Source organism: Strix aluco, chromosome 10 (genome assembly GCF_031877795.1).
Source record: "Strix aluco isolate bStrAlu1 chromosome 10, bStrAlu1.hap1, whole genome shotgun sequence".
Classification (NCBI taxonomy): domain Eukaryota; kingdom Metazoa; phylum Chordata; class Aves; order Strigiformes; family Strigidae; genus Strix; species Strix aluco.
The window spans coordinates 8488043-8502450 of NC_133940.1; the positions used below are offsets into that span (position 1 = coordinate 8488043).

Consider the following 14408-nt stretch of genomic DNA (forward strand, 5'->3'; position numbering starts at 1 on the left):
GCTATAGTTGGCCTTACACAGACAAAGAGAAGATGCAGTTTTGCAATTTGAATATGCAAATGAAATCCTGATCTTGCAAATGTGCAATCATATGCTCAAATCTAAAAAGACCGCTTGTATTCCTGAAGTTAAGCCTTGGCAAGATTAAGAGTTTAATCAGTCAGATACGGTGTCATCAGAAGTTAGTGTGATTGCATGGCAATGTGGAGACTTTACTTCAAAAAACAACAAAAAAAATCACGTTGCGTGATTAAGATCAGATTTTACATTTCACATGTTGATACTTGGAACCGTGTTGTCTGATAAATCATCTCTTATTAACGCAGTAGGTTGCAAATAGTTTCTTCTTTACATTTATATGCATGATTTAGTAAACAGTATTTTAATATCAGTGGGAACACATGCTATGCTTCATAGCTTTCAACTGTGTGACCTTTAAAGGCAGAACAAAGGCTTAGAAATTAGAGTTTACATAAAACTGAGAAGTGTAGAAAGCTTGAAAGGCTGTGTAATTCACTTCTGCAGCAAGAACACCATTTCCTCTAACATTGTTTGCATAAGTCAGCATTTATGTTGTCAATTTGCAGTGATGAATGTGTGATTAACATTGCTTCTAGGACAGAGGGAAACTGGTATCTATAGCAAGTCAAGAGGTTCTTTGGTTAAAAACTGAGTAACTTAAAGCATTGCATTTTCTCTTGGAGAGAATTTCTCCAAATCCTGTGTATTTTTAATTCACTCCTTTAGTCAATTGTAATGAAAGAGCAAAGAGTGAAATCCCATCCCTGCTGAAGTCAGTGTCCCAAAATATTTATTTCATTGAGGCCAGGATTTCAACGGCTTTATACGGGATGAGGATTTCAGGGGTGGGGTGATGGTCTACGGTTTTGGGTTTTCAGTACCACTCTTGCAGAATCCCTTTAAAGGTCCCTGGGTAAGTAACAGGTACTGTTCAAAGAGTGTGTGTTGTAGGAGCCAGAGCTGCATGCTGGTCCGGGCGTCAATCTGGTCCATGAGGAAGGAAGCCTGCAAATAACATGTTGCCAGTGAACCGTGTTCCTATTCCAGTTAATGCATGCTGAGAGTAGTGGAGTTGCTGTGTAGGTAAAGATGAGAGTGGTAGGATAAAATGAAGTAGTCAGAAACAAATTAAATATTCAGTACCAGACTCTTTTGCTTTACAAAACATTTCTGCTTCCAGCTAAGACTTCTCTCTACACACATGTTCAGTGAGAGACTCAGTAGCTTCATGATCTTTTTACTCTAAGTGAGGCTTGTTTTTATGGTTCTGTATTAATCAATATCCTGTTTATTGTTTCATTTCTTGAAAGGCAGAGGAACATCCAGGAGGCTAACAAAGGCCCTTGTGAATGTGTAGGAGGGGAGCCGTTCGGGACATTTCCTTTCCTTGCCCGTTTGTTCCATCCTTCTTAGAGTTGTGCTCCGGTTTCTGCCACCACTTAGCAGAAACTTCAAACTGCTCTTTTAAATGTTTTGTCCCCTGCCAAGCCTAGAGAAGAGCTCTGGATGCAGTAATGCATTGCTTTCCAGCACAGAAAGTAACCAGAAAGCTACTCATGAGTCAGACATACGCGTGCGCGGTGTTAGCGTTCAGGTGTAGTCACACAGGTGAGGTTGGAGTTGTTATTCTTTGGGGGAGTAAGTGTGAGTACTTCAGCTGTTGAAACAAAAAAGCCTTTTTTTCAGACTGAAATCCCACTGTTTCTTATTGTTCTGAGATTTTGAGAGCTTGTTGGCCCCAGGTTTGACCTAATTGAAGGTTTTGCCTCCAGGCTGTTAATTCCCCAACCATATCTTTTGACAAAATGGAACCTGTAGTTTGATAAAACTGCAGGAGCAAGTCTTCTGGGATTTTTAAAAATAATGCAATATGTAGTGGAAAAGAAGTGTCAGACTGGGTTTTACCTGGTTATGTAGTAAATGGTAAACCTGTCTCATAATTTAGGAACATATAAAGCCTGTTCCTTGTACTTAGCTCCTGTTAACTTGTGGTCATTGCATAACACTGCCAGTTGTTAGGGGCTCAGAAAAGGAGAGACAAAAGTGTCTTTAAAATCCCGGTAGATCCAAGTAGCAAAACCATCATTTTTTGTTCAGTGGAGAGGATCTGCAATTCTTCAGCCTAGCTATTGCCGTGAGAAATTAATGTAGTCTACAAAATTACTGGAAAGTGTTCCATAGGACTTTGAAATTAACGGACTATAAAAAAAGATATAAAACAATACTGCTGGTATTAAAACTGAGGTAAGATGAGGTAATACTGATGGAAAGGTGTTGAGTCTAAGATTGATCTTGATTTAAGGCCAGATATGAAAGAAATGCTCTTGTACTACAGCTTAAAAACCGAGAGGCAGAGAACTTGTTCTGTCTTCAGCTGTCTAGTTAATAACACTTGTCATTAAATGGAATGTGGAAGTTACAGCCAAACAATATGCGTGACGTGATTGCTGTAAGTCTTCAGATGACTAATTAAGAGGCATCTGTACAGAGATCTCCTGCTAGCAGTACAACACAGGAGCAAGCAGTAGTCCTGTTCCTCCAGATCCATTTGTCAACAGCAATTTTTCTCCTGGAAAAATTTCCATTTTAACAGTGCCGTTAATACCGAAAGCAGATGAATTGCTAAGGAAAGACAAGATGGGAAGGCTCTGAACATTTGTTTTGATAGGGCAGATCTCTGTTGGTGCCTTCTAGATGAGACTGGTGATTCTGTCTGACCTGAAAAGTAACAAAGATACTGGTTTGGGGTTTTTTCATTTTTCTTTTCTTTATAGTGAGTGTTACTTGGTCTCTTGCATGCGGCTGGCTTGTGTGGGATGGCCAAATAGGTATATTCTGGGCTATGTTTTTTTCACCTTGGAACTGATCCTACATTGATATCTTCACACAGACATTCATGATATTGTCGGTAATTTGACACAAGGGTAATCAGAAAAACCTTGTTCACAAACTCGCTGCTATGTAGCCTGTAAGATGTTCCAGTTCAAAGCAGGATATAGATGACATATATTTCTGTCATTATGAACGTAACTGCAGTCCCACAAATTGGTATGAGAAAATCGTATCTGTCGTATTTCCTTCCCCTTAATTTTTGGTTAAGATTTAGAAAAAAAAAAGCTAATACCTTAGGCTCTTGGTAGTCCAGGTTGAATTTCCTGTTAGTTTCTGTGGTTTTAAGCTTATTGTAAGATCACATCTTTCCGGTTTTGTATAGTCATGATGTTTTGGATTTTTGTGCTTACCAACTAAATGGTGCAGTTCTGAGTATTTGCAGCCAGGATTACTTGCTATAATGCATGGTGACTCGTGGGGAAGAAGGCCATGTAGACAAAAGAAAGTGCCAGGTTGGCAGTCACCATTTAAAAGTTCACATATATTCAGCAGTCACACAGGAGACCTGTTGCACTGCAGCAATGTAACAGGGAAGGGGAATTGGTTGTCGCTCTGGAGCAACAGTCCAAGGAAGCAAAGCCACTTGCTGTGGGCTCAGCGATGTACATGAGGTGTCTGTCAGCCCAGATCCAGCTGATGCATACAGGCATGGGAGCAACTGCCCTGTTAGTTCCTATATTTTTGCACTCACAGCAGGGAGCATTGCCACCTTTATTAGGCGAAAGCACACGCCTTGTTTTCTTCTTTCTCTTTTAACACAGCTTGAGGTTCCTGATTTACTGGAGAAGATCACAATAAGTGGTGACAGTAATGGGACAAAGGATCACAGCACACTCCCGTCAAGTCCACTGATGTTTGTTGTACTGATGGGAGATCAAATTCTACAGATGTATCAGTGGTGTTTAGGAGGCGTTTTACATGTGCATAGCCTAAGTAGCAGCTTCCAATCTATGTTAATATACTTGTTTTAAAGACGGCAGATTTCATATTGCCACTGTAAATTATAAATTGGGAGAAACTGTAGTTCCAGGTAAAAATAATCTACATAATGTATATAAGCTAGCCAATAGCTAATGTCCTTCCATGGTTAAAATGACTGCTTACATCCCCAGTGCCTCTTTCTACGTCCTCCCTTCCAGTTGCCTATTTCCATGAGCGTGATGAATAGAAGGAAATCCACCCCGTGAATTTTCCCTGTTCATAATCCTTTCTCCACTACCACACCTCATTACAAATGGATCTGCCACCTTTCCAGCCTACAAATACCCGACAGACCCCGAAGCAAACTCTACTCTAGTACTTCTTAGCTGAGGAGTTGGGGTATTGCTATTTTTAAGCATAGTGAAACACATCTCTGGTAGCTTGGAATCGCAATGTGATCTCTTTCCTGACAATGTGAAGTGACAACTTTACGTCCATCCATGCTGAAATCACTGGAAATCGGAAGGGTCAAACAGCCTAAAGCAGTAGGGAGAATGTGATTTTAGCTTAAGTTTAATCTTAGTACGGAGAAAGTGTATGGTAGTTTTAATTGCATGAACCTCCTTGAGTTTTCCTTGTAGGCTGAGATGTGACTTTGATAAAGCATAATTTATGTTCCTCGTAGTCATGGACTGCTGTGGCTACTCACTGGTCAGCAGGAGGCATTTTTTTCTTGGATTCAGATTTACGATCTGAGTTTCTGTTACTAAACTGCAGCCAGCCTGCACGAATGGAAACTTGCAGATGTGCTAATTGCACTAATGCAGTGCCAGGTTCTGCTGTAGTTAAATGGGATCTTTGCCCATGAGCATTTGGGTTTTGTTGCTCGTGTGCAAGCCAGAGTGCTACTGAAAGCAGCATGTCTTATAGTTCAAGCAGGGCTGCAAGTAACTGCTGCCATTTAAAAGGTAGTATGATATCAGATCCACTTTGCAGCCTTCAAACACACAGTCAAATTCATGAACTGTCCTTTAAGTTTAGCAGGACATTAAAATCTGTCTAGAGTGTGGATAAATGAGCAATAGCACAAACCTTTCCAAATTGTGTATTTAAGGCACAGGAGAAAAATTTGTGACGTTTTCTTGTTTTATATGGAAAATTGCCAGTTTCATTTTCTCATTACATGACTGTTTTTGTCAGAACAGATAGAAATGTTTTGGGCTGATGGGCAGATAGCTCTCGCTGAAGCTTGTTGAAGACACAGAGACTGAAGTCTTGATCACTGGATGCTGCAAACAGTTTGCCTCTGGCAAATACATCCAGTTTTGGCAATGTCTAGTGTTTGAAAGAGACTGAGAGTGATAGATCCTCTGGTCAGCTCAGTTGAGCAGACCTTAGACTCAGGTTTTATACTTTGCAGAGGGGAAAAAAAAGTTTGCAATATACCTTGAAAAAAATGCTGGAAAAAAGACTTCTACTCAGGCTGCTGTGTTGCTCAGCTCTTCCATCAAAATTAAACGTGCTCTCTCTGTCAAAATAATTCAGATATGCCAGATCTTAGCAGCCTGTTGGTGACCTGGATTCTCCAGGTTTCTGAGGCACCAGTATCTTGCTCTGAGAGGCTTTGTGCAAACCTGCCACAACATGAGCAAATCCCATTATCTGTGGTGAGACCGATATTTTCCCCAACTGCCCTGTCTCCTTTTACCATCATTTCTCTTCTTCAATCAAACAGAAAAGCCAACACCTGGGATTTCCCAAGAGTTACAAGGGTCTTGAGATTCCCAGTGAACGAAGGTTATCTGACTCCCATTCTGGATATCCCAGTTGTGGATCCATAGATTTCATGCTCTTAAATCAAGAGAGTCTCCACTATGATGGTGTGTGCTGGAGCAGGGGGAAGTGGCCTAGCCGCCGAAGCAGAATGCAGCGCAGACTCTACAGACATCGGTTCAAAACGGCAATGTCCCATCGGGCTCAGTTCTCACTTGAAGAAGCTGCGTAGGTGTGGGAATCGCTGCTGTAGGTTGGATCTCTCAATGGCAGTGAGTGGGGTGGGGTGGTTGCAGATCAATAATCAGCACCCTGCGGTTGCTGTAAATCAAGGCTTGAATCTCTGACAGGCTGCAGAAGCCAGGAAGAGGCACAGAAATACCTCGCTTAACGTTTTTCCTCTCTCTCATTTCTGCATTATGTTGACCTAAACAGGAATCTCTGGTTAGATTTGGCTTATTTCTGGCAGAAGGAGGATCATTGCAAGGCGGGAGAAACAAGGCTCTCCTGAGCGAGCTGCAGTGGCTCTTTCCTCCCAGTTACCGTGCAGGCGAAGGAGCAAGTGACGGGTGGAGAATTAACAGGGGCTGGCAGCAGGGCCATGGGGCAGCCTGGCTCACGTGGAGAGCTGGAGTGGCAACTGAGGACAGCTGATGTATTAAGGAAAGGAGGAAGGCTGAGTGTCAGCAAAGCAGGGAGCCAGTCCAGAGGTGGCTGTTCAGTTGGTTATTAAAATCCAACGGAACCATCACAGTTTATTAACAATTTGTTCTCCCTGCTTCAGTTTTTGCTACTTTCAGCCTTCCTTTCTCCCTTCATTGAGAAATAGTAAGTTACTCAAGGCCAGCACCACCTCCTGAGTTTGTAAAGTGCCTGACACAAAAAGTCACCTGAGCGGTCAACTTCAAAGAGCTCAGTCTAGGAGAGGGTGCAGCCAAGGACTAGTTTTGCTTGCTGAGTCCATCTTCTTCCTTGCACAAGAGAAGCCTGTGGAGCACTCTGCCCACACGCAGGGAATTGGTGCTGGGCGAAGAGGTAGCGTGTGACAAATTAGATGTTTGTAACCACAGCTGTATAACTTCCTTGGATGGATCAGGGTAAACAGTTATTATTTATTCTTGTTATACTGCCATTATGAGCTAGCAGCACTACTTGTTTGTAACTTGGGTCTCTCCCGGAAAGACAGCCTGTTGGTTTTGAGAGGACAGTAGTGCTGGGATCATGGCACTCTCACTTCTAAAAGCAAACCTGAGATAATGGAGAACTCATAATTGAATATTACCCGAACTGGAGGGCCTGCCTTTGTTTCCCAGGTATTCCCAAACAGAAGTTAGCCTGTGCATGCTAATGCATTTTAATGAATTTTGACAAGGTCGCAAGAGCCCCTTTGTTGCTTGTCTGCTTTGTCCTTGCTTGCACATATGAATGAAGCTTTCCCATACGTAGCCATAGACAGCCTTCAGCCAGCTTAAATGTGTGTGTGTGTTATGTGTTTCTAAAATACTTCTATTTGCTTCTCAGGTATTCAGTTTGAAGCAGAGCTGCCCAACATACTAATCAGCAGACAAAGGGGAAGAACATATTTTGGTGCTTTTCTTGTTTTTGTTGAAGCCCTCTCAAAGAAGAGGGGAAAGAGTTGGAATAAATCAGCTCCTTCCTGGAGAATCTGGGGCCAGATGAAGGAAATGGGCAGTAAAAATGTATTTAGTAAGGGAAGGGTCTAGAAAAGGATAGATAGGCTTTAAAGAGATCGTATTGAGATGTCTGAGAGTACTGGATGAATGATCTGCGACAAGCAGCTTCTTGAATTAGTTAGGTCAGGAGCTCCTGGTCCTAAAAGCTGTAGTGGCTCAGCGATGATCTCCTGCCACTGTTGTTGTTAGCGTGTCCGAGTCAGCCAGTGTCCCTGTAATATGACGCTGCATTACTGTCCCTTGCACTGGTCAGGGCTGCCACAGTGTCACGTTCATGGAGAGCAGTCACTGGGAGCTGAGGAGAAGAATGCTGGCTCCTCACAGCCCGCACCAGCACAGAGCATGCTGTGCGGGAGTAACCACCACCTGTGTTTCAGTGGAAAACACCGAAACAAACCTCCCAGCTAGCCTGTCCAGCCCAGGAAGGGACTTCTGTATGTAGCTGATACTTCATACTTAAGTGCCTGGTGAAATACTGTCATCTATTTTTTTCATTTGTGATGTGCTTGATGCAAAGGGCAGATGATACCCAGGTGTCCGTTCTAACCAAAATTACTCTATGATTTGTTTAGTTGCTTTAAGGACAAGTATCTTTCTCTCTCAAATTTGGGGCTGTAGCCAAATCTCTCTTAAGCAAAAGCAATGCTACTTAATTGTGTGGAGTTACACCTGCCTGCGCGGGGGGAAATTGGTCTTCCGGATTTTACGGTCCTTGTGCAAATATTCACCTGGGAAACAGGAGTCTTGCTTTTCAAGAGAACATGACACCCAACTAATTTCACTGCTTCTTTTACAGCCAGGCTTCTCACAAGGGCTAAGCAACAGCACCCTATTTAAAAATCCTGTCTCAGTTTTGGAATGCCCATGCCATCTGAAAGCTATGGCCTTATTTTATCTGTTTATATCTAGTAATAGTCTTGGGGAAATGGAGTTTTGTTTTCCCATCACATTTACTCCCCAGTGCAACAGTGAAAAAGCTGTTTTTCAGAGTGTTTAGAAAGCCCAAATTTTTCCCCAATAACTCAGAGCATAGGAATGTCCTATGGCAAAAGAAGCACTGGCAAGGACACGCATGCCAGCATGTCAGCTGGCCAAGTATGGGAGATCCCCCACCACTTCCTGCCTGAAGGTTCCCAGGGTGCAACTTGGGAACACACTGTGTTTATTTTGGATGTGTGAAACCCCTGTAAATATTCTCTATACATGTCTGGGTTTAAATATATGTAGTTATGCTCTACCAACATGTTTCAGCCTACACAGGGCAACATCTGTTGAAACATGCAACTCTGGCTTAGTTTTAGCAAAGAAAATGAAGGAAAACAATTTCATCCATCATTAGACCAACACTTGGGAGAAGATTTAGGCCTTGTTCCATTTCCTAAAGCTAAGCAAATTTTGGCCTCATCAGCCCAGAGGAATAATCAAATCACTGATGCTTCAGCTGTCTCTGGCTGTGATGTAAAGGCAGTCTCTCGCAGAGCAAGGATTCAAAGCCCGCGTAGCACTGCTGACCGGAGAGGGCTGTCAGGTAACCAGAGAATGGTTCAGCATCGGTTCTCGCTTGCCAGTGGTTTGTTGAGTGCAACCACTGTTAAAGCAATGCAACTGCAGGTCACAGGGGAGAAGCACTGATTGCTCTAGTAAGGGATAACTCTTAGAGCGTAAAGGGGGAATATCCATGTAAAAAGATCTCTTTGCCACAATGCCATTCAAAACTGCTGTGTCTTTTGATGGAGGGAGGGTGAGCTCCTACAACCTGAAAAGCAGCTCTCCATAGTATACAGACCTGCTTTTCCATCTGCCATGATGACAATGTGTAATTAACTTGTATCCTCTCACTCTCCTCCAAATGTCTGTGTAAGCTGTATACTAGCATGGCAATGTACAATGCTAATCCTAAACTGCATCTGTAGCCTAAGCAGCTGTAGGCACAAATCTGCAATCTTCTCTTTGCCCACCAATTTAGAAATAAGTGATGAGAGAGCATTTGTGTGAGTCCAGCTGAGTAAGCCACCGGGCATCTCTCCCATGTTCCCAGGTCAGAACAATGCACGTTTGTGGTCGATTGCCTGAAGACAGGCTGAATGTATGGGTGGACGTTGGCCATTTGCACAGGGACCTTCATGTGCATATTGCAGAAGGAGCCACACAAGATGTGCCCACCTTGTGCCCTGAAGCCCCCGCACACCCCACGGTGATAGTCCTGTGACACTGTTGTCTCAGAGCACCAAAGCTGCTGGCCATTGCATAGTGACTCTTAGGCAAAACTGTGATGTGCTTAATAATTAGTGTAAAATTTAGAAGGTTGTCATACCCACCAGAGCCCTGGAGTGGATCTGGTTACACTGGGGTTAGGTGGTGGGGCTTTTTTTGGTGATAGGAGCTGTTAGTAGATGTCAATTTTTTTCATGGGACTAGATGACTGGCAGCACTTGCAATCGTCACCCAGAGCTGGAAGAGGCTTTACTGTGAGCTGGCTTAGAGGAACAGTGACTTTCTATGATTTTCCCATTGCTGATTAGATACTTTTCTAAATGCTACCTCCCTTTATTGATAAACAAGGATATAATGCTTATTTCCCTTAACTTAAAGCAGCAATGTTAACGTCTGATTACTCCTATGACATGCAGGTCATGCTTGTTAAAATTGAAAGCCACAGATGATTATATTTGGAAGAGATTGCCATATCACACTGAATTAGTAATAGAAGCGTTGTTTTCAGTTTCACTTCCTTTATATGTACAAGGCAGGTTTTCTTCCCTAAGATTTGTGGATTTACAACTCTACCGTTTCTTGTAGATCAAGATATTTATACAATTGCATTTTGAAAACACTTCCGTTTTTATGAATGAGTTTCAAAAGAACAAAGCCCATACTGCCTTACGCTTAGAAGAATAAACAAAAATTAAGAGGTTTAGCTGTTGCTTACTGTTTCTGAAATCTAAAACATCTGTGATTAGGACTCTTGAAAGTCTGTTTAGATAGATAGTTGAGAATTTGTTCTGTTTTGGTTTGTTTAGAAAGTATGCCCGTTATTTCAGATGTTCTGCCTATAAAAAATGTAAAACAATTTAGTTGTCTCAGGTCTGAATTTAATCTGAGTCACTGGCAGGAGGTCACTAAATTCAGTCCAGGGTTTCATTCAGATCTGCCATTTAGACCTAAAAAATGTTACCATAAAAATGTTGGCATGTTTGTTATGCAGGGAGTATAATGTCTTAATTGAAATGGTACCAGAAACTATTTAAAAAACTTCTATTACAGTTCACATGACAGACAGTATTTTATAGCTCCAACATCTGTTTTAAGGCCAACGTGTGAGATTTAGCCTTTGTCTGACTGTAACTCTCTTGATTTCAGTGAAGTTGTACCCACTTAAATCCTGATCGAATTTGTCTCACATGAGTGGTTTTTTAATTGTATGATTTAATTTTCTTTATCTCCACGCCAGTGTTACAGTATGGAGCTTCAGACATGTTAGAATAAGGTCAATAACAGATCCTTTCTTCTTCCTTTTTATTTTCACAGTTACAGGGATCCATTAAAAGAAAGCTGGAAGATGATAGCTCTCCTGCCTCCAGTGGCATGCCTGATGTCATTTTCCCAAACGACAGTAAAAGACTTTGTCTTGACGATGTAAACCTTGCCATGGGCCAAGGTGCCAATCCCAATGTGGCATGTCCAGAAATGCAAAGTCCTCCATTCTCCACCAGTCACAGCGCTTCTTCCCTGGGAGTTGCAGGTCACTCAGTGCTCCTCGAAAACAATCACATGAATGGCGGTGGCATTGGTTCCCCGTTTTCAGTGCCACCCAACACGGAAATAAATCAGAAGGGGTCAATAGGAGGGCAAAACAATAACATTGTCCACTATGATGAGAAAGGAAACAGCTTACAGTCAGTGGACCAAGAGCTGCAAGATCTATTGGAAGAGCTGACAAAAATGCCCGATCCTTCTCCCAATGACCTGGATCTAGAGAAGATTTTGTGCAGCAAGGCTGAAGAGCCACTTGGGCTGAGTCATGCTCAACCAAGCATAAGTACCACTCCAAAGTCCTCCCCACAGACTTCCCACTTGGAGAACCATGTTACTAACAAAGATTTTTCTCCGGGCTGCAATCCAACCAGTGGAGGATCTCCTCAGATGAGACCATCATCTGCTGGAGCTAACTTCCAAGTTCCTCCCTCAAACAAAGCTGCTGCATCACCCATCTCTACAGCAGCTCAGAGCAAGAACCAGCCACCACCTATGCTTCCAGTACCCTTACCCAACATACCTGGTTCCAACTGGCACGCTCAGCAGCTAAAGCAGCTGGCAGCTAGCAAGCAGGTGTCTAGTACTAAGCAGCAAGTACAGACTCCCAGCTGGCCAACTATGTCTCCTCCTGGTCTCTCTCCGCCTTACAGGGCAGGATCTTCCCCCCACCATCAACCTTTCAGTCCTCAAAATGTTATGGTGTCTGGCATGCCTGCTAATAATTTACCAGGAAACAACATTCAGAGTCCTCAAAACACTCTGCTTTCGAGCATGACTTCCAGCAGCACCCCATCCAATGGCCCCTCTCCTCCTTATGGGTCTGAGAAGCTCTCCAGTCCGGCTCTGAACCAGCAGCCCTTCAGCCCTCAGAGCTCCATGCTGCCCACCCTGACAGCAGGCAGCTTACCAGCCAACAATATTAAAAGCCCACAGAACAACTTGGTTGCCAGCATGGCCTCCACAAATACTGGACCTTCTCCACCGTACAGGCCCGAAAAGCTGTCGAGCCCAGCTCTGCATCAGCAGCCCTTCAGTCCTCAAGGTACATTAATCTCTAACATCACTCCCACCAGCACCCCCACAAATATGCAGAGCTCGCTTTTTAAATCAATGACTACAAACCAGTCCAAAAATATGAACATAATTATGCAGCAGCCATCCAGTAGCTTACAGCCAGGTCTGGTGAATGAGAGCCCTGTTAGCCAAGAGCAGTTTTCTTTCAATAACACCAAACCACTGTCTCACTTTGCCTCAGAGTCAGCTACTCAAAAGATGTCACCTCTGACAGCAGGACAAGGGCAGCAGTCCCTCATTCACTATCTCCAGCAGCAGCAGCAGCAGCAGGCAGCTCCAGCCACGCAGCAGTCCCAGCAGGCTAACAACAGCCAGTTTCTCCAGCAGCAGTTTCGACAGCTGATACAGCCACATCGGATGCAGAGACACATGCAGCCTGCCACACTGCCATCTCAAAGCAGACAGGTGAGAACATCTCTTCTGTCTTATAGGGCTTATGTGAAAATATTGACTGATTTATTATTTTTACTTTCCTTTGTGTTTCAAATGCGATGTCGCTAAACTTCTGGGGTGTGCGCAGTGTACGCATGGACAAGGCAATAACAACATTCTGGTGTTATCAGAGTAACTTTATTTCTTCAGTTGAAATGTACTGTAATTCCACCATGCATTGTCTCTGCTAGCCCAGTGGAGAACTTTGTGCTATTAGGCAAAACACATTTCATACCACCAAAATAAATTATTTTATATGTATAGGTGATTTTCTTACTTAGCTTCTATTGTAAGCTGTAGGATGTTCCTGTAACATGTTTCCCATCATCCTTTTAGTGGGAATTTTTTTTTTTTTCTTAGTGCCCTTCAATAAATTAACCTCTGTGTTATGCTTCTGAGGCTAGAAAAGATCGGGTGGGGTAAGAACTGAAGTTAAAATATGACTCCTTCATGGACAGCAGGTCAAACAGTACAGCTCCCGAATAGCAAAGAAGCAGACTTGAAATACCTGTTACTAGCATGTGCCAGAAGCAATGCCCTGCTTTGGATGAGGGCCATTCCCCACCCTTTGTTGATCTGCGATACTAACCAAAAATGTGGCTGGCAGGAGTGAGACACAGCTCTGATTTCTCTCCAGCAACCTTCTCCCTGAGACTCAAGGAGAGGTGCAAAGCACTATCCGCTACTACCCCAGATAAGAGAGGCTTACTGTGAACGGGGACTTCAGAGCAAGGAAGGGCTTGGGACTAGTCTGAGAGCAGTCTGGGTGTAAGGAATAAATAACTATCTTTTCATTAGGAAGAATAGTAGGAATCATTGAACCTCACCACCAAAGCCATGTACCTTGCTAGGCTGAACCAGCACCCTGGAAGCAGAATCCTTCAAGCCGCTTAGCTGTGCACACAGGCACTCCATCAACTCCTCGTGAAGGATTGGAACGCTTTTCACCCAGCAAACCAGAGACTGATCCCTGAAGCTCAGCTAGGATCTGCTCAAGAGCGTGGTGCTTAGCTGGGGAATACCCTCCAGAGCCTGGGTTTCTTTGCTCTTCTTCCCTGCTGAGTGACTGGTTCTTATAAAGGTAGATTTCTTCGGTGTAGGTGGCTTGGTTTAACCTTGTCCTATGATAGCAATGAGAAATAAGGGAATAGTTACTGAAAGTCAGCTTCTTAGTGGTAAATCAATGAGGTGCATTTCTACTGTGCCACTTTAGGACTGACTCACTCTTTTCCAAGTTGTGCACACTCCGTACTCCTTTGCTTTGACACAGCAGCTTAAAACACACAGCTGGGAAGGACTTGCTGAATTTTCTTATCCAAATCAAAACCATGTAACAGTATGGCATATATAGTTTACTTTAAAGGGTTATCAATATAAGGCCCCTAATTCACCAAAGGCCTGAAGCAATTCTGTTGCTTGAAGCACTTGAGGAACCTGTTTGTGTTCAGTGGGACCTGAACTAAGCACAAAGTAGAGGGTCTTGCTGGCTTGGGATCTAGGAGTATGGATGGACGTACGATTGAAAGTAAGTTGCTGCAGCTTTATGAATTACTGCCCATCAGCAGGTTTATTCTGGAGGCAGTGTGGGTGAAGAATACATTCACGGTGTTTCACTGCGTCTCAGATGATGGCTAGTAAGTTGTTAACTGCAGTAACATGATTGCTTTTGATCATATGTCCGTAACCTTTGAGCATTTTTTTTTTTTCTGGCTCCGCCACTGGGTGTGTGGAATTGCCACGTCCCTGTTGGATTCCTGAGGTTTCCTGTGCCCTAGTTTTCCCTACTTTGCATTTTTGTCTTACACCTCTGAACCCCCTACATTATTGATTAGCCAAAAAAAAAAA

At 43.2% G+C, this 14408-nt stretch overlaps 1 protein-coding gene across 1 annotated transcript in view; it reads left to right on the forward strand.

The window, feature by feature from the left end:
• The window catches only part of MAMLD1 (mastermind like domain containing 1), an 83759-nt gene that overhangs the window by 37920 nt on the left and 31431 nt on the right, over window positions 1–14408 (forward strand). Inside the window, exon 2 of the mRNA XM_074835147.1 lies at window positions 10830–12536. Within this exon, the coding sequence (XP_074691248.1) occupies window positions 10830–12536 (1707 nt within the window). The remainder of the gene's footprint in view (window positions 1–10829; window positions 12537–14408) is intronic.